This window comes from Callionymus lyra, chromosome 13 (genome assembly GCF_982586985.1).
Source record: "Callionymus lyra chromosome 13, fCalLyr1.hap1.1, whole genome shotgun sequence".
Taxonomy (NCBI): domain Eukaryota; kingdom Metazoa; phylum Chordata; class Actinopteri; order Syngnathiformes; family Callionymidae; genus Callionymus; species Callionymus lyra.
The window spans coordinates 25116715-25143596 of NC_141830.1; the positions used below are offsets into that span (position 1 = coordinate 25116715).

The 26882-nt window shown below is 36.5% G+C and overlaps 3 protein-coding genes and 1 long non-coding RNA gene across 4 annotated transcripts; 1 reads left to right on the forward strand and 3 right to left on the reverse strand.

Annotated features, from left to right (window-relative positions):
- The first annotated feature begins 8687 nt into the window (after positions 1 to 8687).
- LOC148067909 (hepcidin-like) lies at positions 8688 to 9246 on the forward strand. Its single transcript, XM_087805798.1, has 3 exons — positions 8688 to 8846; positions 8918 to 8992; positions 9067 to 9246. The coding sequence occupies exons 1-3, from the start codon at positions 8760 to 8762 to the stop codon at positions 9163 to 9165; spliced, it is 261 nt and encodes an 86-aa protein (XP_087661924.1). The 5' UTR covers positions 8688 to 8759; the 3' UTR covers positions 9166 to 9246.
- An 887-nt stretch (positions 9247 to 10133) lies between these two features.
- On the reverse strand, positions 10134 to 10674 carry LOC148067910 (uncharacterized). Its single transcript, XR_015713237.1, has 3 exons — positions 10577 to 10674; positions 10405 to 10509; positions 10134 to 10339 (listed from the first exon to the last, which is right to left on the reverse strand). It is a non-coding gene; the product is annotated as an uncharacterized LOC148067910 (long non-coding RNA).
- A 9156-nt stretch (positions 10675 to 19830) lies between these two features.
- On the reverse strand, positions 19831 to 20590 carry LOC148067911 (hepcidin-like). Its single transcript, XM_087805450.1, has 3 exons — positions 20264 to 20590; positions 20118 to 20192; positions 19831 to 20043 (listed from the first exon to the last, which is right to left on the reverse strand). Exons 1-3 carry the CDS (start codon positions 20348 to 20350, stop codon positions 19939 to 19941), a joined length of 267 nt encoding a protein of 88 aa, XP_087661576.1. The 5' UTR covers positions 20351 to 20590; the 3' UTR covers positions 19831 to 19938.
- A 1332-nt stretch (positions 20591 to 21922) lies between these two features.
- Positions 21923 to 23589, reverse strand: LOC148067912 (uncharacterized). Its single transcript, XM_087806167.1, has 3 exons — positions 23432 to 23589; positions 22211 to 23353; positions 21923 to 22143 (listed from the first exon to the last, which is right to left on the reverse strand). Exons 1-3 carry the CDS (start codon positions 23510 to 23512, stop codon positions 22051 to 22053), a joined length of 1317 nt encoding a protein of 438 aa, XP_087662293.1. The 5' UTR covers positions 23513 to 23589; the 3' UTR covers positions 21923 to 22050.
- Positions 23590 to 26882: the final 3293 nt, after the last annotated feature.

Below are 26882 nucleotides of genomic sequence, written 5' to 3' on the forward strand. Positions count from 1 at the left end.
GAACTTTCACTGGCAACTGTTGCCGTTGATATGTGATGGTCGGTGTCTGGGCATCACAGTGTATGTAAATATGGACACGAAGGAAGAGGAAAACAATTAATGTAACAGTGTCAAAACAGTTTTAAAAGTCTAGATATCAACTTTAATTACATAAAAAAGAAGTTGATTTATTATAAATTCTTTGTGTTCTTATTAATTTCAGTGTAATGAACTAACAAATAACTGTGCACAATGATAAATGATTAACATTTTATAGTTTTAAACTAAGCTAATGAGCACCTCATACAGTAAAAGGGCCTAGTTTGCTTTTAGACTCATCAATCTGTATTTTATTTAACTCTGGGGCAGAACTACAGACACAAGGAGAACACATAAACACAACTTGACCTTTAATACATTAAAAATACTTACTACATATGCTACATATTGTAGCTTTTTTCCCCAATGCATCCTCACCTGGCTGGTGAGGGCAGTAGAGTGCAGAGAAAGATGAATTGATATAATATACACCTGATATATACCTTTTTTTCTGAGGTGAATGGTTCTAAGATACTAAAGTGTTCGTGATAATATTAGAGAAAAATAACATTTCCTGCTTCAAACTATACCAAAGTAAAAGTAAATGAATCGTTTTTTATTTGATTTAAATGAAGTTTAAGTCCTTTTCTCTAACGTTTGTGTTGAGTGACTCACTATAAGTGAAACTAAATCCATTTTTCACTAATTTAAACATTGTTTTTATCTGAAAATACTTCTGTACAACATCTACTTTTTCCTTTTTAATGATGACTAATTAATTTTTAATATTCTTTTGAATTTGAATCAGACACTTTAGATATAGATTAGTTGATTCTTGATTTTAGTTGCGTTGTATATTTGTACTTTTCCCAGATTACATCGTGCTAATCCACCTCACGGGGGCGCCAGAGAGAGACGGAAAAAAGGACCAGTGTGTGTCGAGAACAATGAGTGTGTGACGCCTGCAGCAAAAGGCATCAGTCTGGACTTAAAAGTGTCGTCAGATAACTCACCTTGATAGAAAGTCTCATAAAAAAAAATAGTTCAAGTAGTTGCATTAAAGCCGCGATTATTCACGAAGGATCTTGGCTTGGACCCAATTGGAACTCCCTTTAATTTGATGTTCCACTTTTATGACAAAGCAGATGCTTAAGTGGATGAACGTGTGAGTCACCTCATCAATCACGCCCGTTTCCATCTCCTCAACTTTCTTCCTGATTAATGACATGGATTATTTCGACGGTGCTAATACGGCGAGGCCTGGCTGTGTGTGTGTGTGTGTGTGTGCACATGTGTTCTGTGTGTGGTTTTTAGAAGCGGATAAAACAAGTGGTGTGTGCATGTGTGTGAGGAGGCAGAACAAAAACCTTCCTCGTCTCATTTACTATCTCCTCGTGTGGTTTTTGGCAGCAGCGCCGCTGGTTACGGGGGTGTATAACGGGCATCCGTCTGGGCGCGTCAGGCCTGGCCTCGCTGAGCCCCCCGTGAGGTGGTACGAGTGTGTGGGATCGGCCTGTGGGAGCAAGGATCCGCCACTGTAAGGGGTTATTGAATGGCAGCTACAGGATTGCTATGGTTCTGTTACCGTGAGACGTCGTCGACCTCACTCTATGGAATCCATTGGAAATGAAACGACTGGATCCGAGTCTGTGTTACAGGAGGTACAAAGTGGCCACAATGATGCAACAAAAAACTTCAAATCAGATGATGGTTCTGACGGGTCCAAAGGTGAAAAAAGGGACAAACAACGTGTCGTGAGGCACTGCCCTGAATCAGATTTACTATAAGACGTGAAAACGGCGTCTTATTTCATCCAATAACAACTGGTATTACTTCATATCCCATTGTCATTCCTCTTTCAAAAAAGCATATTCACATCCTATAGTACAGTGATTCCCAACATGTGGGCCACTTGGTGGGCAGCGAAAGTATTTCAAGTGGGCTGCAAAATCGTTTCCTAAATGGTATAATTTTTTTGTTGGAGGTTGGATGTAATTATATAAAAATAAAAATACACATAATAATGTTTTAACTATTAAAATTAAAACTCGTTAAGTTTAAAAGGATATTAAACGTTTTCAAAATATTCTTTTCATTATTTTGTTTTTGCTTCGAGTATATTATTAACGCATTATAATGCCTTCGTATTTATGGGGTCGGAGGTGGGTCACAAAGGTTTTTGAGACTTAAAAGTGGGCCCTGAGTTGGAAAAGGTTGGCGACCACTGTACAAAAGTATCCAGAGAAGCAGATTCAAATTAGTGATATGTTGATGAAGATTCATGAAACAGCGTCATTATGTTCAGAGTCCACTAGATAGTAGTGATGTGTTGATGAAGCTTCATGAAACAGCGTCATTATGTTCAGTGTCCACTAGATGGTAGTGATGTGTTGATGAAGCTTCATGAAACAGTGTCTTTATATTCAGAGTCCACTAGATGGTAGTGATGTGTTGATGAAGCTTCATGAAACAGTGTCTTTATATTCAGAGTCCACTAGATGGTAGTGATGTGTTTATGAAGCTTCATGAAACAGTGTCATTATCTTCAGAGTCCACTAGATGGCGTCTCAGCACTATTTGTTTTGAACAACTGTTCTAATGAAATATCATTTTTAAAGTGATGGCGCCACCTACTGACCTCTAGACAACATGACACTGTTTCATGAAGCTTCATCAACTCATTACTAAATCAAATTTCCAATTAATTGTATTTTTAGTATCATATATCATGTGTCATAGCATTTAAATCAGTTTGTTGAAATAAACTCCAGTTGTTCTCACAAACAGTGTAATATTTTATTCATAGCCATGAATATGCACGTGTGCGTGTCTGTCATTGAAACATCGATCAACAACTGACAGCGTAATGAAATGCCTGCAGGTCAAAGGTCAGGCAGCAGAGCTTCCAGTAATTCTTGCGCAATATCAAAAACCCCTGCTGCACTGTTGTCTCCTGCCAAAACAAGCTGCTCAGTTTTTTACGGTTGTAATAAAAATGTGTATATTTCATGTAAAAAGAGGGGAAAGTCAAGTGAAAAATTATTAATTCTCCAAGCTTTGTTTTTGTGTTGTGGATGTTCCCACAGAAACACACACATCCACACAATGTTCTCTCATCAGAGGAATGTTCTTTTACTTGCAATTATTTGGACACAGTTTTGTCCACAAAAACACAGATAAATACCATAAAAAGACTATTTTTTTTGCAATTATGTATGCTCTTCTTCACAGAGACTGGTAAGTTTAACCAAAATATGATTCACTAATAAAATGAAAAGCCGTTAAAAACATGTTTGTTATTAAATAAATAAACAATAATTAGGTTATACCGAATATGTATTGATTTTTATTTTGTCAAGAAATATCATAAAAATGTTAGAGACTACAAGATAAATTATAATTTTGGTTGTAAATGAAGACAAATATACATATATTTTATTTGTTAAAATCAATGGAATACGTCAGAAAAACCAAAACAAACAAGATTTTTTAGTTCAGGTTTTAAATTTTAAATGCATTTTTAGCTACACATTTTACAAATATAAACCTTTGAAGAATCATGTATTTTGCCTTCATTTTTTTTAAATGTCATTGTGTGTTTCCACCACAAAGAAAATCCTGTGTTGTGTTTACTTATCTATGGCAATACAAGGTTTCAGGTTCTGATATATAGATTTAAAAATAATCTCATTTTAAACCTACTTTTAATATCCAACGACACATCCTCGACTTTTATCTAGTTTAAGTTAAATGGAAAATAAAAATAAAATTACATTTATTATTGATTTTTATTTCATTCCAAAAGTCATTTAAGAGACTGGAGGTCCTGGGAAGGAGGGTCCATCTAATAGTCTAGCCTGGGATTCAGAAGGAGTCATGTGGTTTTGTCCAGGTCGTGGAGCCCTGGATCAGAACTACACCCTCGGCAGGATCTGTGAGGGTTCATGGGAGTTTTCCTGTCCACATGTGTTCAGTGGATCTAGAGAAAGCGTTGGACCGTGTCCCCTGGGAAGTCCTGTGGGAGGTTTGCTCCGGGAATGTTCATAACTTTTAATGGACAGAATTTCTAGGCGTAGACAGGGCGTTGAGGGGGGTCACCTTCTGGTGGGCTTGGAATTTGGTCACTGCCTTTTTTGTGTTTTGCTTCATCAGATCGTGACCTTCAGCTCTCGCTGGAAAGGTTCGAACCGAGTGTGAAGCGGCAGGGATGAGAATCAGCACCTCCAAATCCCAGTCCGGGTGGAGGAGTTGAAGTATCTTGGGGTCTTGTTCACGGGTGAGGGAAGAATGGAGCGAGAGATGGACTGCAGTCATGCTTTAAGTTTCCATGATAGTGACCCTTTGATCTACGTACCTCACGAGTGGTTGGTAAAAGCAGGAGCAGCTACTCTGAGTATCTCCCGGATGACCTTGCTTCTCACTCTATGCTCCTACTCGTGACCGGTAGCCTTCATGTTCAATACCATGTCTTCTTCAAACTCAACTCTTCAGGTTGCATAAATTTGTATTCCCACAATTCCTACACAAACATTTGGAAACTTCACATAGTAAATCAATTCAGTCAAACTCTGACAAACTTCTGACGACATTACACTTTGTTTAAAGCCTCAAAAGCATGTTGTATATTCTCAATTCAACTTCCAAAAATAAAAACTTGACAAGTTTTTTACTGTCAGCTACATGTGTAGCTTTACAAAAACACTCAAGCACATGAACACACACACACACACACACACACACATGCATGAACACACAGATGCACTCTCATCCCTTGACACAGATACAGAAACACACACACAATCTGTATGAGCAAAGTAAGTAAGTAAGTAAGTAATATTTATTTATATAGCGCTTTTCGAGACCAGGGTCACAAAGCGCTTTAACAATCAAGCCTGAACAAATAGAAACGTCTTAAGATGTTTCTTAAAGGAGTCAGTAGACTCCATCAAGCGCAAAGAGAGAGGAAGATTGTTCCAAAGCTTAGGAGCAACAGCCTGAAAAGATTTCTCTTCTCTGGTCCTGAGCCGTGTGCGTGGAACCACAAGTAGATTCTGATCCACAGACCTCAGAGCCCGAGCTGGGGTGTAAGGCTGGATCAGATCAGTGATGTAAGGAGGAGCCTGACCATGAATAGCTCTGAAAGTAAGAACCAGAAAAGTGAAGTGCTGATGAGCTACATTTGTACATTTTTAACTTTCACTATCATGAAAACATGTCTGAGCTGGACATGAAACTTTCAAAGGTCAGATGATCGAATCAATTGATTCTGATCAATAAAATATTGTTATTAACCAGTGAAACAAAACACAAACTGTTTAAATGTGTGTTTTTGTTCAGCCCTTGAGCAATCTGGGGAAGGAATCGTCAATAGCATTAGCATTAGCATCTTGTAGTGGATCTTCTGGGTAGAGGTTGTGAGGATGATTTATTGTTATCTTCAGAATAAGACTTTGGTTTTTCTACACGTGAGAATTTCAATGTAATCTTTCCATGCTATAACAACAAACTCACAAATCTCACTTTTAACTTTAGTTATTAATTAATGAAGTCGATCTCGATCTGTGATCGAACAAACCACGAGTCTGACTCTGAAAGTTAAAAAAGATAAAGTCAGATGATCAAATACATTCATTATAATCAATGCCAGATTGTTGTTTATTCACCATTGTCTCTATTTTAATGAATCAAGGAAATAAACACTTATTTTAAAGAACTGCAGATGTATTCTTAATTATGGAAAGACAAGTTATTTTAAATGTCAAATAAAATTGTTTTTTGGGCTTTTGGTTTTCAGTCACTTGGTTATTATTCACATAACTTGTGTATTGGGTTAGAAATGAAATAAAAATGGACTCAGATCATTTTGCTTCTATTACTGATTTCTTCATCACTTAATTTTCTCGTCTTTTATTTTGATCAAAAAATATTAATCTAAAATGTTATAAATACATTTAATTTAATAAATATATAATAAAATATAATAAAAAATTAATCAATTCATTCAGATGGATCCACTTTTTCCATTTATGTTCATTTATTCATTCATTTTCAGTGGAAAATGTTGGACTTAAGAAGATAAATCCAATCATTATAACTATGTCTCATCACAACTGTTGCTTATTATATTCATTTTTGTTCTGTTTGTCATTTTAAGTTTAAGTTTACGGTGGCTGGGGAGGAAAAATACATTGAATAACACATGAAATAAAAATAGAAACTATTGAAACTTAATAATAATCCTGTGGAAAAAACGAAAACGAGCGAAAAACAGTTTCTCCTACATTGTTTCTTAGTTGATAAATATGTTTTGTACTTTCCCAGCCACCGTAGTTTGATGCATAACAGACATAAAAACACCAGTAGTACTTTTAATTGAAATGTATTGTTTTGAGAGAATGTATTAGAGAGACTACGGTAAGATTGTCATCATATATTTCAAATATCATAACCAAATTATCGATGATACTTTGATGACATGTTCATGAAGGTTGTTGGTGACTCAGAACCAGCAACAGACTCCACATTCTTTAGGAGAGCATCAGCCACGACAGTTGAGAGGCTTTCGTGAAGAAATGATTGAGACGCGTCAGCATCGTAAGTACAATTCTTAATAAAATGAATGGACAAACCGTGTGAATGCTGTCAGGTAATTCTTGCAGTGGTTCAAATCTCTCGTTTAAATCTGGTTGTTTTTCCACCTTTGAGGGTAAAAAAAAATAAAAAATGAGCGAAACACGTCTTTTAATCCGGACGCATGTCATGTGACCTCAGCGAGAGGATGAGCAGAACTCTGATGAACACAGAGAAGAACCAGCATCACCACAATTGCAACACTGCAGGTCTTCATGTTCAAATGGAGGTTTCAAACCAGCTCAGTTTCATGACTGGATGAAAAGAATCTGGATGAAATGCTACTGTTTATACTCACTGAGACGCAGCAGTCGTTCAGCGTCACAGAGTCAACCTGACGATTGTTAGTTCCTGCTGTGTTTGAACATTTTAACACTTTCAAACTTTTCTTTGAACTTGTTTTCACTGAAACTCAACTCAAAAGATAATTGTGTTGCTATGACTGAAACTTCTTCACCACTTCAACAATTGTTTTCCTTTTTTTATTGTTCATAATTATAAAACGTTGTTGTTGTAAAAGTTTGTTACAGGAAATATATATTTAATTTTTTTAAATAGACCTGATTCATTAAAACCAACATTTATTCATCTCTTCAGTCACAGATTCACAAAGAGAAAGAATGAAACAGAATTATATACTTTTGTCATTATAGGTTTGTAGTAAGAGCTTGAAACAATATAACCAAATATAATATACCAAATATAGCTATAATATATATAATATACCAGGTTAGAAGTGAATAGCCACCCCCTCCCGCATAAGCTCTCTGGGTCCCCTCCTCTCCCTCTCAGCATGTTCCCTCCTGAGGTGCAACAATGATCGATCCTTTTCATAACAAAATGAGCTTCCAAACTTGGGAGGTTGGTATGATGGTTTCATCTCGCAGACCAGAGGTTTATAGACAGGGAACAGAGATTTGAACATCAAGTATGTGTTAGTTTAGAAATAAATGTAAAAGAAATATAAGAAAGATTGAATGAAGATAATGTTGTTGCTATGACTGAAACTACAAGAATGTTTCATCATTTGAACAATAATTTTGTTTTTATCACCATATTTTATTTATGATGAATCAAAAACATATGGTAAAGTTGCAACAAGACATATATATCTATATCTATCATTTTTATGAATTATTAAAAATGTACATTTATTGATTTATTTAGAGAGAGAAACGTTTAAAACCTTTTTTCCATCGTTTATTTTTAGAGGAAACAAAAAAACAAGAATTCAATCACAATAACTGTTTCATTACATCTGTTGCTTTATATCTTTATTTCGATTTTTTATGATTGTCATTTTAATACAAACATGATGGTAAATTCTTTAATCAATATTATTTAACTATTGAATTTATTAACTTGTGAAAAAAAAAAGAAAAACGTTGATGTTGCCGATGAAGCAACAGAGTCATTTTGGGGGCTTTAAAAAATACATGTATAATATATGATTTCATCACAGAAAATAAATCTCATGTTTTATATATAGAAGTTTATCAGAGTTTAAATGAATTGATTTAGTTTGTGAAGTTTCCAAATCGTGCAGGAGTTCTGAGAATACTAGAGAGTAATGCAACCTGAAGAGCAGAGTTTGAAGAAGACAAAGTATTGAATATGAAGGACAGACAGACAATGAACAATTTCAATTATCAGATCTCACATTAACATTTAAATGTATATATTTTGTTAATCATTTTTATACTTTTTTAAGTAAAAAAACGAACTGAGTCAAAGCTATAGAATCAAATAAAGTTCTCTAATCTGTGTTCATTCATATTTATCTGGTCGTGTTCATAAAAATAACCATGAAAACAAACTGACGATAATGAGAACAACAATACAAATGTTACACAACAACACGTAGAAAGTAAAACAACCTCATGGTAATAAAGAAGTTTTAAAGAACAGCTGGAATTTCCAAAGCTCGTGTTGACACTGAGATGATGGGAAATGTTGATGTTGCTGATGAAGCAACATAGTCTCAGTCATGGATATAAAAGGCAGAAGATTCATCCAGACATGGAGCAGAGTCATCCAGAGCTGCTGTGAAACCTCTTCACAGTCCACCATCAGAGAGAAGAAGAATCATCAAGAACCTCAAGCATCGGAACATGAAAAACTTCAGTGTTGCACTTGTTGTGGCCGTGGTGGTGGTTGTTGTTTGTGTCGACCAGAGTTCTGCTGTTCCACTCACTGAGGTCAGATCATGGAAGATGTTTGGATGGTTTTAGGAAGAGTATTGATGCTTAATGACGACATGTTCTTCAAGGTGGAGGAACAGGAGGAGATGCTGCGTGAAAGTCCGGCTGCAGAACAAGAGCAGATGTCCTTCAACATCTGGGAGGTTCGTTCACTTCATGAGTTCTTAGTAACTGATGGAAACATGTGAAGAAAACTGGATCATTTTCTCTCTCACAGATGCCTCAAATCAGACACAAACGTGGCATCAAGTGTCGAATCTGCTGTGGTTGTTGTTCTCCTGGAACATGTGGAATCTGCTGCAGAAAGAGGTCCTGAATACCTCCTTTTATTCCTGCGTCTTTCAACCTGATATCAACTTTTGTTTCCAATAAATCCATGTGAAGTTCACAAAGTTAATAGATGTTTTTCTTTTTTTCACAAGTTAATTATTTCAAAAGCTTAATAATATTGATTAAATAATTTATCAACATGTTTGTATCAAAATGACAATCAGAACAAAAATAAAGATATAAAGCAACATATGTAATGAAAAAGTTGTTGTGATTGAATTCTTGTTTTTTTTGTTTCCTCTAAAAATAAACAATAGAAAAAAGGGTTTAAATGTTTCTCTTTGTGACTAAATAAACCAATAAATGTTTATTTTTAATCATTCATAAAAATAATAGATATAGATATATGTGTCTTGTTGCAACTTCACAATATGTTTTTGATACATCATAATCATAATCATCATAAATAAAAGATGGTGATAAAAACAAAATGATTGACCAAATTATCAGTGTGTGTGTGTTGTTGTGATGTGTGAATCTATTGTATCATCAGTGTGCGTTTTTACAAAACTCTCTTTTCATTGAAAAATTGACATTGACATTGACAAAATATTCTTAAGCTCCGCCCACTGAAAACACTTTCTTCGGGAGCTGATAGTTATTTGTTAAACAATCATTTTGTTACCCTCTAGTCATTCATGAATACTGAATGATGAATCAAAAACATAGTGTCTTTAAAAATGTGTTACAGGTGATATACAATTAAAAAAAAAAAAATCTGAATAATGAAAATTACTGTTCAATTTATTCAGTCCCAGCCACATAAAGAAAAAAACACATGATGTCATATATTTTGAAATGATGAAGGAAAATTAAAAAAACAAAACATGTGTTGCTTGATATCTTAAGGTCAAATCACTTTTAAAAACCCTTCAAACAAAAAGTTTAGCACTTTCCGAGCCACCGTAGTTTGAGGCGACACATTGAAACAACAAACACCAGTAGAACTTTCAATTCAAGTGTTTTGCCTTTAGAACATTTATTACGGAGCTTACGTCAAAAGACAACACACAACCTTTTTAATATTCTGGCCAAATAGTCGCTGATGCATTGTTGACATGTTGAAGTAGTTGAAGGTTGTTGGTGACTCAGAACCTGCAGCAGAGTCCACACACTCCAGGAGAGCAGCAGCCGCAGCAGAAGCGACACCTGCGACGCATCTGTGAGGAAATGATTGACAAATCAGAATTTTATTTTCACATCATGAGAACATGAAGGAACGAACCAGACTCAGTGACATATCTTCCGGCTCCGCTGCAGGACTCTCCTCGATTATCTCCGGTTGTTTTACTGCAGGACCATCTTTTAAAATCTCCTCCTGTTTCCCCACCTTTGAGGGTAAAAAAATATATAAATAAGCGAAACATGTCTTTTGATCCGGACGCATGTCATCTGACCTCAGCAAGTGGATCGGCAGAGCTCTGATGAACACAGAAAAGAACCACCATCACCATAAGTACAACACTGAAGGTCTTCATGTTGAAATGAAGGTTTCAAACCAGCTCAGTTTCATGACTGGATGAACAGAATTTGCTGCTATTTAAACTCACTGAGACGCAGCAGTCGTTCAGCGTCACAGAGTCAACCTGACATTTGGGAGTTTCCTGCTGTGTTTGACCATTTTAACACTTCACAACTTGTTTTGTGTTACATTTTTGTCCAGAGCTTTCTTTACATTATGACAGCTTTTGTTTCTTTGCTCTGAAGTTCGATAAAGCAGGTTTTAATTTCATTTCATCTTGAAAATAGTCTTTATAATAGAGGTAATATAACAAACAGATTGGAGGCAAAAATGTACAAATCCTATAATAATTACGTTTCCTGAATCATTTATTTTAACAAACAATCAATTATGAGTCTTGTGGTCTTTTCAAACAAAGTAAAGTGACGTGAAACATGTCTTTCAGTTTTCAGCTAAAATATATTGTGTTTTGTGAGTCTGTGTTGACCACCATGTGTGCTTTTTATTTTGTATTGTGTTCTATGAGTATGTGTTGACCACCATGTGTGCTTTGCATTATATATTGTGTTTTGTGAGTGTATGTTGACCACCATGTGTGCTTTGCATTTTATATTGTGTTCTATGAGTGTGTGTTGTCCACCATGTGTGCTTTGCATTATATATTGTGTTTTGTAAGTGTGTGTTGACCACCATGTGTGCTTTGCATTTTATATTGTGTTCTATGAGTTTGTGTTGACCACCATATGTGCTTTGCATTATATATTGTGTTTTGTGAGTGTGTGTTGACCACCATGTGTGCTTTGCATAATATATTGTGTTTTGTGAGTTTGTGTTGACCACCATATGTGCTTTGCATTATATATTGTGTTTTGTGAGTGTGTGTTGACCACCATGTGTGCTTTGCATTTTATATTGTGTTCTATGAGTGTGTGTTGTCTACCATGTGTGCTTTGCATTATATATTGTGTTTTGTAAGTGTGTTTTGACCACCATGTTTGCGTTGTATTTTTTATTGTGTTCCGTAAGTTTGTGTTGACCACTATGTGTGTTTTGCATTATATATTGCATTACATATACACACACAAGGATTAGGTTTATTTTGTTGTCGATTTTTTATTTACCATGCCTAAACATTTAAACATGTTATATATCACGATATTTGCCATGATCCCTTAGAACAGCTGTCAATACTGACCCACAAGTCCTTTCAAACGTCCTAAAGCATTCTTGGAAAAATCTGATCATGTGATCAACGACACGTTCGTACCTCTAGATTTTCTTTTCTCTTCTTGATAAAATGTTTCGCCTTTGAGCTACTTACCAACGGAAGGAAACCAATGTTCCGACGCGGTCATGGGCCGAAGACTTTTAATACCCAAGAGGAGCAAACGCTCAGTGGATTCGGTGGAAGACGTACATTTGATTGAACTAATAACAGGTTGAAACATCTTGCATTCGAGCCAGGGAGGGGAAAAGAAAAGTGCAACAAAAAAAAAAAAATGCTGTTTGAAAGTTTTTTTGAGAAATGTGGAAGTAATTTTATTTGCTTTGTTATTTGCCAAAAGGTTATTTTTGGATGAGAAACAAGGAGAGCCCAGTAGGTGATAAGAAAACTAGTTATTTTGGGTTTTATATTTCTTATTTATTTTTATCAATGTGACAACTGAACATTCCACAATTCCATATTGAACATTTAAAGTAGTTTATATAACATTTTATTTCTAAGATTTCCTTATGTTATTTTTTTTTTTTTACAACTAAAACAGCTTTATTATAAAAAAAAACACATTATGTCATATATTTTGAAATGATGAAGGAAAATTAAAAAAACAAAACATGTGTTGCTTGATATCTTAAGGTCAAATCACTTTTAAAAACCCTTCAAACTAAAAGTTTAGCACTTTCCGAGCCACCGTAGTTTGAGGCGACACATTGAAACAACAAACACCAGTAGAACTTTCAATTCAAGTGTTTTGCCTTTAGAACATTTATTACGGAGCTTACGTCAAAAGACAACACACAACCTTTTTAATATTCTGGCCAAATAGTCGCTGATGCATTGTTGACATGTTGAAGTAGTTGAAGGTTGTTGGTGACTCAGAACCTGCAGCAGAGTCCACACACTCCAGGAGAGCAGCAGCCGCAGCAGAAGCGACACCTGCGACGCATCTGTGAGGAAATGATTGACAAATCAGAATTTTATTTTCACATCATGAGAACATGAAGGAACGAACCAGACTCAGTGACATATCTTCCGGCTCCGCTGCAGGACTCTCCTCGATTATCTCCGGTTGTTTTACTGCAGGACCATCTTTTAAAATCTCCTCCTGTTTCCCCACCTTTGAGGGTAAAAAAATATATAAATAAGCGAAACACGTCTTTTGATCCGGACGCATGTCATCTGACCTCAGCAAGTGGATCGGCAGAGCTCTGATGAACACAGAAAAGAACCACCATCACCATAAGTACAACACTGAAGGTCTTCATGTTGAAATGAAGGTTTCAAACCAGCTCAGTTTCATGACTGGATGAACAGAATTTGCTGCTATTTAAACTCACTGAGACGCAGCAGTCGTTCAGCGTCACAGAGTCAACCTGACATTTGGGAGTTTCCTGCTGTGTTTGACCATTTTAACACTTCACAACTTGTTTTGTGTTACATTTTTGTCCAGAGCTTTCTTTACATTATGACAGCTTTTGTTTCTTTGCTCTGAAGTTCGATAAAGCAGGTTTTAATTTCATTTCATCTTGAAAATAGTCTTTATAATAGAGGTAATATAACAAACAGATTGGAGGCAAAAATGTACAAATCCTATAATAATTACGTTTCCTGAATCATTTATTTTAACAAACAATCAATTATGAGTCTTGTGATCTTTTCAAACAAAGTAAAGTGACGTGAAACATGTCTTTCAGTTTTCAGCTAAAATATATTGTGTTTTGTGAGTCTGTGTTGACCACCATGTGTGCTTTTTATTTTGTATTGTGTTCTATGAGTATGTGTTGACCACCATGTGTGCTTTGCATTATATATTGTGTTTTGTGAGTGTATGTTGACCACCATGTGTGCTTTGCATTTTATATTGTGTTCTATGAGTTTGTGTTGACCACCATATGTGCTTTGCATTATATATTGTGTTTTGTGAGTGTGTGTTGACCACCATGTGTGCTTTGCATAATATATTGTGTTTTGTGAGTTTGTGTTGACCACCATATGTGCTTTGCATTATATATTGTGTTTTGTGAGTGTGTGTTGACCACCATGTGTGCTTTGCATTTTATATTGTGTTCTATGAGTGTGTGTTGTCTACCATGTGTGCTTTGCATTATATATTGTGTTTTGTAAGTGTGTTTTGACCACCATGTTTGCGTTGTATTTTTTATTGTGTTCCGTAAGTTTGTGTTGACCACTATGTGTGTTTTGCATTATATATTGCATTACATATACACACACAAGGATTAGGTTTATTTTGTTGTCGATTTTTTATTTACCATGCCTAAACATTTAAACATGTTATATATCACGATATTTGCCATGATCCCTTAGAACAGCTGTCAATACTGACCCACAAGTCCTTTCAAACGTCCTAAAGCATTCTTGGAAAAATCTGATCATGTGATCAACGACACGTTCGCACCTCTAGATTTTCTTTTCTCTTCTTGATAAAATGTTTCGCCTTTGAGCTACTTACCAACGGAAGGAAACCAATGTTCCGACGCGGTCATGGGCGGAAGACTTTTAATACCCAAGAGGAGCAAACGCTCAGTGGATTCGGTGGAAGACGTACATTTGATTGAACTAATGCAGTCCAGTCTTGTCATGTCTCCTCTGTTTATGGAACTACCTCTGTGCCATCAGAATATTGAATGGTTTCATTTATTTTTTTTCAATTATTGAAAGGTTGAATTCATTTCAATTATTCAATATTTGTTATATTTTAATTTCGATTGTTTAATATTTTTTACATTTTAATGTCGATTGTTTAATATTTGATGTATTTTAATTTCAGTTATTAAATGGTTTTTAATTCGAAGGGTTATTAATTCAATATAAAAACATTTTAAAATTTTAAATTCATCATAACAGTGCCACCAGAGAAAACCAAACGAGTACCGAGTTACTGGATCAGGCGACGTCATCACTGCTGCATCAGTTTAGATATTTTCATGACAAAGTATCAACTTTGTTTCAGCGTCTGGAGTTTATCTCAAGAATTGTTGAATGAATTACATTTTTTTAATAAATGAAAACATTTAAACTTCAAACTGCACTGATGTGTTTGCAAGAGTGACATATTTATATGTGTTTATTTAAACCAAAAAACACAGTTAACGACCTTATGTCATGAATCTACATCATTTAAACTATAGTTGTTGTCCTTAGTGACCAAGTCCATCAGTTGAATATAATAAATAAAATAAATCAACATATACTGTTTATATATTCTATGTGTTTAAAACAAAATGTGAATTAATTGAAAAAAAAAAAATATATATATATATATATATATATATATATATATATATATATATATATATATATATATTATATTTGATCGTAGCTTTTTGTGTTTGAAAAATATGAAGATATTTTTTTGTTTATTTTCTTTAACCCTGGTGTGATCTCTGGGTCAAGGTGACCCAAAGGCTGAAAACAAATGTGTTTGTGGTATCCCTTGTGATGCTAATACAAGGGTTAAAGTGAGCCGATACTGCAGACAGTTTTTCTGCTATGTTTGACGCTCTTTCCTTTGATGACTGCCCAGATGTGGACAGTTTGATTCACTGTTTCACTGATCATTGTGTTGAAATACTGGATCAAGTGGCACCTGTTAAATTGAACTTGAAAATTCAGAAAAAACGGTGCCCTTGGACAAATGAAGATCTCCTGAGTCTGAAGAGATTTTGTCGAAAGACTGAGCGTCTCTGGAAGTCCACTAAACTTGAGGTGCACAGACTTCACCTCAGGGATCTGTTGACTTCTTACAATGAGATGGTAGAAACTGCTAGATCTGATTACATCAGAAAACTGGTAGCAGAAAATAGGAAAAACCCCAAAGTTTTGTTTGACACGATTAATTCTCTCGTGTCTCCTGCTCCTCAAATCACGCCTGTCTTCTGTGAAGCTGACAGCAATGCATTGTTGAGATTTTTCATTGACAAAATTAAATTGATCAAAGAGAAAATCTCTCCCCCTTTGTATGGAACCCCTACTGTCTCTGAGCCCCTCTCCTCCTCTTGGTCCTCCTTCACTGCTGTATCTTTGGGTGATATTTCGGCACTAGTGAACAAGATGAAACCCTCCTCTTGCTCAGATGACGTCCTTCCTTGTAGGCTTTTTATCAAAGTATTTGATGTAATTGGCCCCTGGGTTACCAATATGGTGAACCTCTCCCTTTCCACAGGGGTTTTTCCCAATGCATTTAAACATGCCATTGTGGAGCCTCTGCTCAAAAAACCAGGCTTAGACCCAACTGACCTCAGTAATTTCAGGCCTATTTCTAAGCTCCCTTTCTTGTCCAAGATCTTGGAGAAGGTGGTGTCTGAGCAGCTGTCTTTGTTCCTGGATCAGAGCGACATCCATGAGAAGTTTCAGTCTGGCTTCCGTAAACATCACTCTACGGAGACAGCTTTATTGAAGGTGTCCAGTGACATCATGATGTCGGCTGACTCGGGTAAATTCACTGTTCTGGTTCTTTTGGATCTGTCCTCTACCTTTGACAAAGTTGATCACCATATCCTGCTGAGAAGACTGAGGGATGAAGTGGGACTGTCTGGGTCTGTGTTAGAATGGTTCTCATCTTACCTTTCTGGGCGCAGTTTTAGTGTATCTGCCAATCAAATGAGGTCTGAATCGGCAGATCTGTTGTGTGGAGTCCCTCAAGGTTCTGTTCTGGGTCCTTAATTGTTTTTGCTGTACTTGATTCCCCTCGGTAAAATCATTCAGAGATTTCCAGATGTTTCTTATCACATTTTTGCTGATGACATCCAGCTCTACTGCTCTTTTGATCCAACTGAGCCCCAGAGGCTGAACAGCTTAGTCAATTGTTTGCTAGAAATCAAACAATGGCTGAGTGAAAACACTTTACAGCTAAATGTGGAGAAAACTGAAACTCTGGTGATTGCTCCTGATGATAAGATTCCAGGGTTGAGTCAGTACTTGGGTGACTTAGCGCTTTGTGACCCTGGTCTCGAAAAGCGCTATATAAATAAATATTACTTACTTACTTACTTACTTACTTAGGTCAGTCTGTCAAACTGAGCCTGAGAAACCTGGGTGTTGTATTTGATAAAGACATGTCTCTTGTTCGACACTGCAGAAAACTGACCAGAAACTGTTTCCTTCAACTGAGAAAAATCTCTAAACTTAGGAAAATGTTGTCGGAACATGATCTGGAGCTTGTAATCCATGCGTTTGTTTCTTCTCGTCTGGACTATTGTAACTATTGTTTGTTATCATGTCTAAACAAGAAGGATCTGTCTCGTCTGCAGTTGATTCAGAACTCTGCAGCGAGAATTCTGACCCGCTCTAGTAGAAGAACTCACATTTCTCCGGTCCTTAAGACTCTTCACTGGCTTCCAGTTTCTTTCAGGATCAACTTTAAAATTCTGGTTCTTACTTTCAGAGCTATTCATGGTCAGGCTCCTCCTTACATCACTGATCTGATCCAGCCTTACACCCCAGCTCGGGCTCTGAGGTCTGTGGATCAGAATCTACTTATGGTTCCACGCACACGGCTCAGGACCAGAAGAGAGAAATCTTTTCAGGCTGTTGCTCCTAAGCTTTGGAACGATCTTCCTCTCTCTTTGCGCTTGATGGAGTCTACTGACTCCTTTAAGAAACATCTTAAGACGTTTCTATTTGTTCAGGCTTTTCCTTGAATTTCTCGAACTCCTGTGTTGTTCTCAATATTATATTGATCTTTAAAGTATGTACTTTTTTGAGTATTGTTTTGATTGTTTACGCGCTTTGTGACCCTGGTCTCGAAAAGCGCTATATAAATAAATATTACTTACTTACTTACTTACTTTCAATAAAGCAATTAAAGGATTATTAACAAAAAAACTTTTAATCAGTTCTTTACATTGATTTATTATAAAACAAAACTTGATATCAGGTTGAAAGACGCAGGAATAAAAGGAGGTCTTCAGGACCTCTTTCTGCAGCAGAATCCACATGTTCCAGGAGAACAACAACCACAGCAGAAGCGACACTTGACGCCACCTTTGTGTCTGATTTGAGGCATCTGTGAGAGAGAAAATAATCCAGTTTTCTTCACGTGTTTCCATCAGTTACTAAGAACTCATGAAGTGAACGAACCTCCCAGATGTTGAAGGACATCTGCTCTTGTTCTGCAGCCGGACTTTCACTCAGCATCTCCTCCTGTTCCTCCACCTTGAAGAACATGTCGTCATTAAGCATCAAAACTCTTCCTAAAACCATCCAAACATCTTTCATGATCTGACCTCAGTGAGTGGAACAGCAGAACTCTGGTGGACACAAACAACAACCACCACCACGGCCACAACAAGTGCAACACTGAAGGTCTTCATGTTCCGATGCTTGAGGTTCTTGATGATTCTTCTTCTGTCTGATGGTGGACTGTGAAGAGCTGCTGGTTTTTATACTGACTGAGGTTCTGTTGCTTCACCAGCAGCACCACTGGCATCTCAGTGTCATCTCAACATCCAGGACTTTCCAGAGTTTCTACTTTACATGATGTTGTTTATTTAAATAAATAATGACTTCAAATGTATCTTCGTAAAAAGAAGATATTTTTCTTTGTACTTTTGTCTTTAATTCTGCAGATTATCAACATAATCTCTAATAATCTTCTTCAAACATTACCTGACGATGACCTTCTGTTGTGCAATCGTTCAAGAGATAAAGATCACAGTCCCAGTCTGATCCCCATGTTGGGAAACTCCAGTGGAATCTTCTATTTTCTCTTTCTTCACTTGATTGATTGATGACATGAATTTGATCAGGTTTTCTCGCTCTATGATGTGTTGACTATATTTGATTCACATCTCAATGTAATCATTGAATTGAAATTGACATGAATAAAAACATACTTTTGATCATAAAAAACATGTATTTCTTCTATATATTGAGCTCTTATGTTTCAGTTTAGCCGTTGAAACTATGGATCTGACCACAGTGGAGGAGTTGACGAGTGTCAATCAAAGTGATAGCTGTCTGTTAATGGTCTTCATGAACGCTAGTGGTTCAATATGTTCACATCCATCACGAGAAGAAAGTGTTTTGAAGACGTGTCATAAATGTTTATCTGATCGTGTTTAATTACTTTGTATTGACCGAGATAAACGTGTCGACTGTTTTCTTCACTTCATCATCATCTCAGTTCTTAGATTGTTTATTATGATGTTTTTAGTTGTGATTTACATTTAACTCAATTCAAACTAATATATTCAGATCTAATAACAAACATTTGTTTTCATTTGAGAACCAAAAAATATATATTGATATTCTGAAAAAAGTATTTGTTTACTCTGGAAAAGGAATATTCTTTCAAAATAAATGCGGAAAATGTGTTGATTTTATTTGTTAATTTTCTGATTAAAAAGTCATCGAACTTTTCACCGACGATTGAAAATGTTCAACACGTGATAAACAAGATGATCTGGTTACCTTTGATGAATCTCTATCAAGTAGAAATAAATCTTTGTATGTTTGGATCCTACATTTATTCAACATATGAATGTATTTTAAAGACTTGTTTCATGGACCAGAGAATCAACAACATTTTTATTCTTAAATGTTCACTTAAAGAAAATATTGATTTATTCAATTCTCATGAAGACAAATATAAACTTTATGATGATTTTTATATAAAATCAAATATTCTCAGTGTTTTCTTAGACTCTAGTTATTTATTCATTTGGAAAATAAAGTGATCTTCGATGAAGATGTATTAAGAAGAATCTTATTTTAATTCTAAAAGTCCTCAATGTTGTTAAATTGTCAACTTCACTTTGTTCTTTTTTTTTTATTATTATTGTAAATTTGCTTTAAGTTTAGTTAATTTTTACTAAAAATATAAACTAATAAGTCAATATAAAGTATTAGTTTCCAAAAAACCTGAAATACTAGATAAAAATGTTTTTTTGTGATTGACTTTTGTTGATGTTTAATGAACTAATGAAGGATTAAAAACAGACTGTAAATCAGTTCTTAATATGTTTTATTGAAGACAAAACTTGATGACATTTCAAGAAGCAGCACACACGACTATTTCAACAGTAGAAAAGAGAATAACAAGGTTCTGCTGGTTTTCAGAACCTCTTTTTGCAGCAGGTCGCACACTGTCCAGGAATACAACAGTCGCAGCAGAAGCGACACTTTCGACGTTTGCTACGTTTGTGTCTGATTTGAGGCATCTGTGAGAGAGAAAATAATCCAGTTTTCTTTACGTGTTTCCATCAGTTACTAAGAACTTCGAAAGTGAACAAACCTCCCAGATGTTGAAGGACATCTGCTCTTGTTCTGCAGCCGGACTTTCACTCAGCATCTCCTCCTGTTCCTCCACCTTGAAGAACATGTCGTCATTAAGAATCAAAACTCTTCCTAAAACCATCCAAACATCTTCCATGATCTGACCTCAGTGAGTGAAACAGCAGAACTTTGGTGGACACAAACAACAACCACCACCACGGCCACAACAAGTGCAACACTGAAGGTCTTCATGTTCCGATGCTTGAGGTTCTTGATGATTCTTCTTCTGTCTGATGGTGGACTGTGAAGAGCTGCTGGTTTTTATACTGACTGAGGTTCTGTTGCTTCACCAGCAGCACCACTGGTTTCCCAGCATCCGTGAAATTCCTGAGGGGAATCCCAGAGGAAATGTTGAAATTGATCTGGTTTAACTGATCTAAAATTTCAGTTTGTATTAGTGTCACCACTTATTCCTGTCATATCCAAGGTATATTTTCCTGGAATCTGCTACTTTGTACTAACTGAGTCCAAACGCAGGTGGATTTCCAGCTTTTAAGTGTGATCCTGATGTTGGGAAACTCCAGCGGAGATTCTTGCGTAATCTGTGTCACAAAACTACCTGTTTTCGTTTCTTTATCGATCCACTAGAGGTTTTTATTACATGATGTTTGCACTAGAGTTCTCTACCAGAATTCATCTTTGATGACAATATTATTGAAATAACATATTTTTATTATTATTCATTATTATTATTATTATTATCTTTTTTTTATGTCTTGTTTCTAAAATCTACTTTTATTAATAACAATCTGACCTGACACTCTTGTATTTTCTTGACTGTTCATTGACTTAGACTTGTGTTCCTTGTGTTGTCTCTGGTTCAAGGTGACCCAAAGGCCCGAAAAAAAGGGATACCACAAACACATTTGTTTTCAGGCCTTTGGTTCATCTTGACCCTCAGAAAACACAAGGGACACCACAAACACATTTTTTTTGTACCATGATATAAGCCAAGGGTTAAACAAATATCGTTTTGGTTCATTCCCAATGCTGTTCATCAACAATAAAACTCTTTATTGATTGATTATTTATTGATGAATGATAAACATCGAAGATATTGACTAGTTATTAAGTTACTGCAAACATAGATTCTAAAAACCTCCAGGAACCTCTTTTTTATTCTCTTTGTAATAGTCTTGTATCCTGTTTTTTCTTTTGTTTTTTTTTGTACAAAATCTGCTTTAAAGTTTTGTTTTTATTAAATCCAAATCAAGAAATTGTGATTTTCTTTTTCCAGGAAGTTGTTATCGTGTTTCAGAGTTTGTAAATTAGTTTTATAAGTATGTTTCTAGTTTGAAAAAACAAATTAACAATTTAAAATAGTTTAATTTTTTTCCAACATAGATTGAGTTAAAAGATTCTCTGAATGACACTTTATATTTAGATTGGTTGAAACAGGTACACAATTTCTCTGAGTTTGCAAAGGATTGTGGGTGTTTTTTTTAAGTAGTTTTTATCATCAATTCATTTTTGTAAACTTTAGCATGTTATAACTTAAATAAATAAACATTTAAACGTTGGTTAGAGAAAGAGACCAAGTTTAAAATTAGTAAAATAAATAAATGACATTCATTTACATCCCAGTGTTTCTTCCAGTTTGTCTTTTTAATGCTTGTTTAATCAACTTTAGTGACAGTAAATTGACAACATTGTTATCAGTAGTTAATGTTTAGCCTCTTGCTTCTCTGTGATAAGTATGATGAGTGAGTTCAAAAGGAAAACAATCATAAAGGTTGTGTTGAATAAGCACCGAAACATTGCAGAGAAGATTGAAGAGTTTAATTTCATTCTCAATCCAGGCAATCACAAATTAAATGTTGATATTCATCGTGATTCGTGTTGATTTCAGATCAGAAGATAAACAACAGCTTGAAGAGTCGTGACGTTCCTCCTCAAAACTTGCAGCACAACCCACAGCTTCCCCGACGGCAACAGTTGCAGCAGAAGCGGCACTTGATGCGACGCTGCATCGTGTGGTACGGCTTCTGAGAGGGAGACGCGAGAGTTTGAGCGCCAATGTTGCATCATAAGGTCAGTTTACTGGGAACAAACCTTCCACATCGTCAGAGACACGTCGTCGCTGGCATCATCGCTCGGGACGCTGTCCAAGGATTCCACACTGTTCTGTTGACCCACACTGTTCTGTTGACCCACACTGCTCACTTGACCCACACTGTTCTGTTGACCCACACTGCTCACTTGACCCACACTGTTCTGTTGACCCACACTGCTCACTTGACCCACACTGTTCCGTTGACCCACACTGTTCTGTTGACCCACACTGTTCTGTTGACCCACACTGCTCACTTGACCCACACTGTTCTGTTGACCCACACTGTTCTGTTGACCCACACTGTTCACTTGCCCCTCACTGTTCTGTTGACCCACACTGTTCTGTTGACCCACACTGTTCACTTGACCCACACTGTTCTGTTGACCCACACTGTTCACTTGACCCACACTGTTCACTTGACCCACACTGTTCTGTTGACCCACACTGTTCTGTTGACCCACACTGTTCTGTTGACCCACACTGTTCACTTGACCCACACTGTTCTGTTGACCCACACTGTTCACTTGACCCACACTGTTCTGTTGACCCACACTGTTCTGTTGACCCACACTGTTCACTTGACCCACACTGTTCTGTTGACCCACACTGTTCACTTGACCCACACTGTTCTGTTGACCCGCACTGTTCTGTTGACCTGAACAGTTCTGTTGACACACTATGTTCTGTTGACCCACACTGTTCACTTGACCCACACTGTTCTGTTGACCCGCACTGTTCTGTTGACCTGAACAGTTCTGTTGACACACTATGTTCTGTTGACCCACACTGTTCACTTGACCCACACTGTTCTGTTGACCCACACTGTTCACTTGACCCACACTGTTCTGTTGACCCACACTGTTCTGTTGACCTGAACAGTTCTGTTGAAACATTATGTTCTGTTGACCCACACTGTTCACTTGACCCACACTGTTCTGTTGACCCACACTGTTCTGTTGACCCACACTGTTCACTGCATCGAGACCAGACACCAGGGCGTAGACTGGGATCACGCTGTTTTCTGGGACGACACTTTTCAGGAACACAACGCTGTCCACTGAACTCACACTGTCGTCGAGTGCGTCGACACTGCTCACTTCCCCCACGGTGTTGACGTCGACCCAACCGTTCACCGGGACCACCTTGAAAACACACATTTGCAAAGAACACCATGAGGCTTGAGAACATGACACCACAGTAGTTTTGACAAACCCGCTCACCACACCGAGTGAGACGGCGGCGCTCGACTGGAGGCAGACGGACACGAGGACGACGGCCATCGCTGCACCGAAGCTGGTCATTTTTGCAAAGACAAACACTTCCAGTTTCTTCTTCACAAAATCCCTCTGTTCAGACCGGACCCCGTTTTCATCGTGTGCTGCCACCAGTCGAACCTTTATAACAGCCGAGGTTCCTCACCCACACGGGTAACGCAACCCTCCATGAGACAGAAGGATGTTCTGCAAGTACCAGTTGCAAATTCTGTTGTACAACATTCAAATCAGCGGTTTCCTTTTTGAGCAAGTGTGTTTTTCCCTGAACTTTTCACTTTTGCTTTGCATTGAGGCGTTTTTACAACACATTGACCACAAAAGTTCAGTTCATTCGACGAGTAAATAAAAGACAAAAACACTGGAATTTATAAATTATCTTTAAGTGTTGTTTTATTGTATCAGACAAGTTATAATTACATTAGGTTTAGGGATATGACAGCATTGATGATAAACCATGCTTAAACGAGTAGACGATGAGAACTACAAAGACGCCCGCCGTTTGAAAATCCGACAATCCGTTCCAAACTCAGAGACATTACCACAAACATTTTTTTTTCGGGCCTTCGGATCACCTCGACTCAGAGACAACACAGGGGATACCATTAACACATTTGTTTTCAGGCATTCGGGTCATCTTGACCCAGAAACAACACAAGGGATACCACAAACAATTTTTTTTGGGCCTTTGGGTCATCTTGACCCAGAGAGGACACAAGGGATACTATAAATACATTTGTTTTCAGGCCTTTGGGTCATCTTGAAACAGAGACAACTCAAGGGATACCACAAACACATTTTTTTCAGGTCATCTTGACCCAATGATAACACAACGGTTAAGACTTACAGCAATAAACAGGTTTTTTTTTTAAAACATGGCATAGAGATATTTTATTTCTCTAATATTGTCATCAAAGATAAATGCTGGTAGAGAACACTATCATCATGTAATAAAACATCTCCTGGATCGATAAAGAAACAAAAACAGGCAGTTTTGTGACACAGATTATGAAAGAATCTCCGCTGGAGTTTCACAACATCAGGATCACACTTGGAAGCTGGAAATCCACCTTGAAGAACATGTCATGGCTGCTGGTATTTTACTGACTGAGGTTCTGTTGACTTATGTACTAGCAGAACTAGTCAACCAGGATCATTTATTAGCGGAGAAAATATATATATATTTTTAAGTTTTAACTACTGTTTATCTAATCAAACTGAAAATGATTACCAGTGTTCACACGTTTGGATGGATGGATAGATGGATAGATGGATAGATGGATGGATGGATGGATGGATGGATGGATGGATGGATGGATGGATGGATGGATGGATGGATGGATGGATGGATGGATGGATGGATGGATGGATGGATGGATGGATGGATGGATGGATGGATGGATGGATGGATGGATCTATTAAACATACACAGTGTTCAAGTCACTAACACAGTAACACTAAAATTCAATTATAATAATAATAATAATAATAATTAAACAACGGAATTATAAATGACAAATTTATCAACAACACTAGTAGAAGAAAATACAAAAATGTACAAATATACACTTCAGAAGTACAGAAATGATGGAAGAGGGTAAAAAAAACCGAGTTATAAACATCATATATTTGAATGAAATTGTTAACAGAAATTGAGTCAATAAAACTGTACATTATTGGCCAAACTAACTGTAATGTATTGATTCCTGCAAACATTGAAGGGAAAAAAGTTCTCAACACTGGTCTATATTCAACAAAACTCATATATTAATATAAATAAATGACCTTCTAAAAACACCGTCTTACAATATCGTGGTTATTGACACATACTGGCAAGTTCTCAAAGTTCACAAACTGCAGAAGCATGAGTCAATCAAGCGTGTTGAAACATGTTGTATCAGAGTTCATTAACAGTTTCTCTCAATCTCAACGCAACGTTACTGCAACAGAGTTCACAACAAGTGTACAAAGTGTTCACTGATGTATCAGTTCCTGGACATCTTACGTTTATAATTCATAATGATGCACCGAAATGAAAATGATTGTATAAATGATAGATACGCCGATAGATCGCAATTGATCGCAATACTGTATTGAGGTTGTACAACAATATATCATTTATTTAAAAAAAAACAACCTTTTTTTTGATTTCTTTAAATCATGTTTGATTATTTTATGGTTTATATTCCATTGAAGTGTGTTTAAAATAAAAAATATATATCTTTTATCGTGTTAAAATTAAACGCCCGGCCTCTAGATGGCAGCAGTGATTACATCCCCCGCTGCTGGAGAAACAATAAAATCCCAGGGATGACTGAGGATGAGAGGATACAGTGACTCCAGCAGCTTTAAAAGCTGATGTTTGGAGATATATTGGTTTGAAAACAAATGAAAGCAGTTACAAATTTGTCAAGAGTCATGTGGTCTGTAAATTCTACAACACCAGAGTCAAGTAGTCGACAATACTACAAAAATATCCTTGTTACTACACTATCACAGCACCAGAGTCAAGTACTGGAAAATACTACACATTTATCCTTGTTACTACACTATCACAACACCATAGTCAATAACTGGACAATACTACAAAAATACCATTGTTACTACACCATCACAACACTAGAGTCAAGTACTCGACAATACTACACATTTATCCTTGTTTCTACACGATCACAACACCAGAGTCAAGTACTGAACAATACAGTACATTTATCCTTGTTACTACACTATCACAACACCAGAGTCAAGTACTGGACAATACTACACATGTATCCTTGTTACTACACTATCACAACACCAGAGTCAATAACTGGACAATACTACACATATATACTTGTTACTACACTATCACAACACCAGAGTCAAGTACTGGACAATACTACAAAAATATCCTTGTTACTACACTATCACAGCACCAGAGTCAAGTACTGAAAAATACTACACATGTATCCTTGTTACTACACTATCACAACACCAGAGTCAAGTACTCGACAATACTACAAAAATATCCTTGTTACTACACTATCACAACACCAGAGTCAAGTACTCGACAATACTACACATATATCCTTGTTACTACACTATCACAACACCAGAGTCAAGTAATCGACAATACTACACATATATACTTGTTACTACACTATCACAAAACCAGAGTCAAGTACTGGACAATACTACACATATATCCTTGTCACTACACTATCACAACCAGAGTCAAGTACTGGACAATACTACACATATATCCTCGTTACTACACTATCACAACACCAGAGTCAAGTACTGGACAATACTATACATTTATCCTTGTTACTACACTATCACAACACCAGAGTCAAGTACTCGACAATACTACAAAAATATCCTTGTTACTACACTATCACAACACCAGAGTCAAGTAATC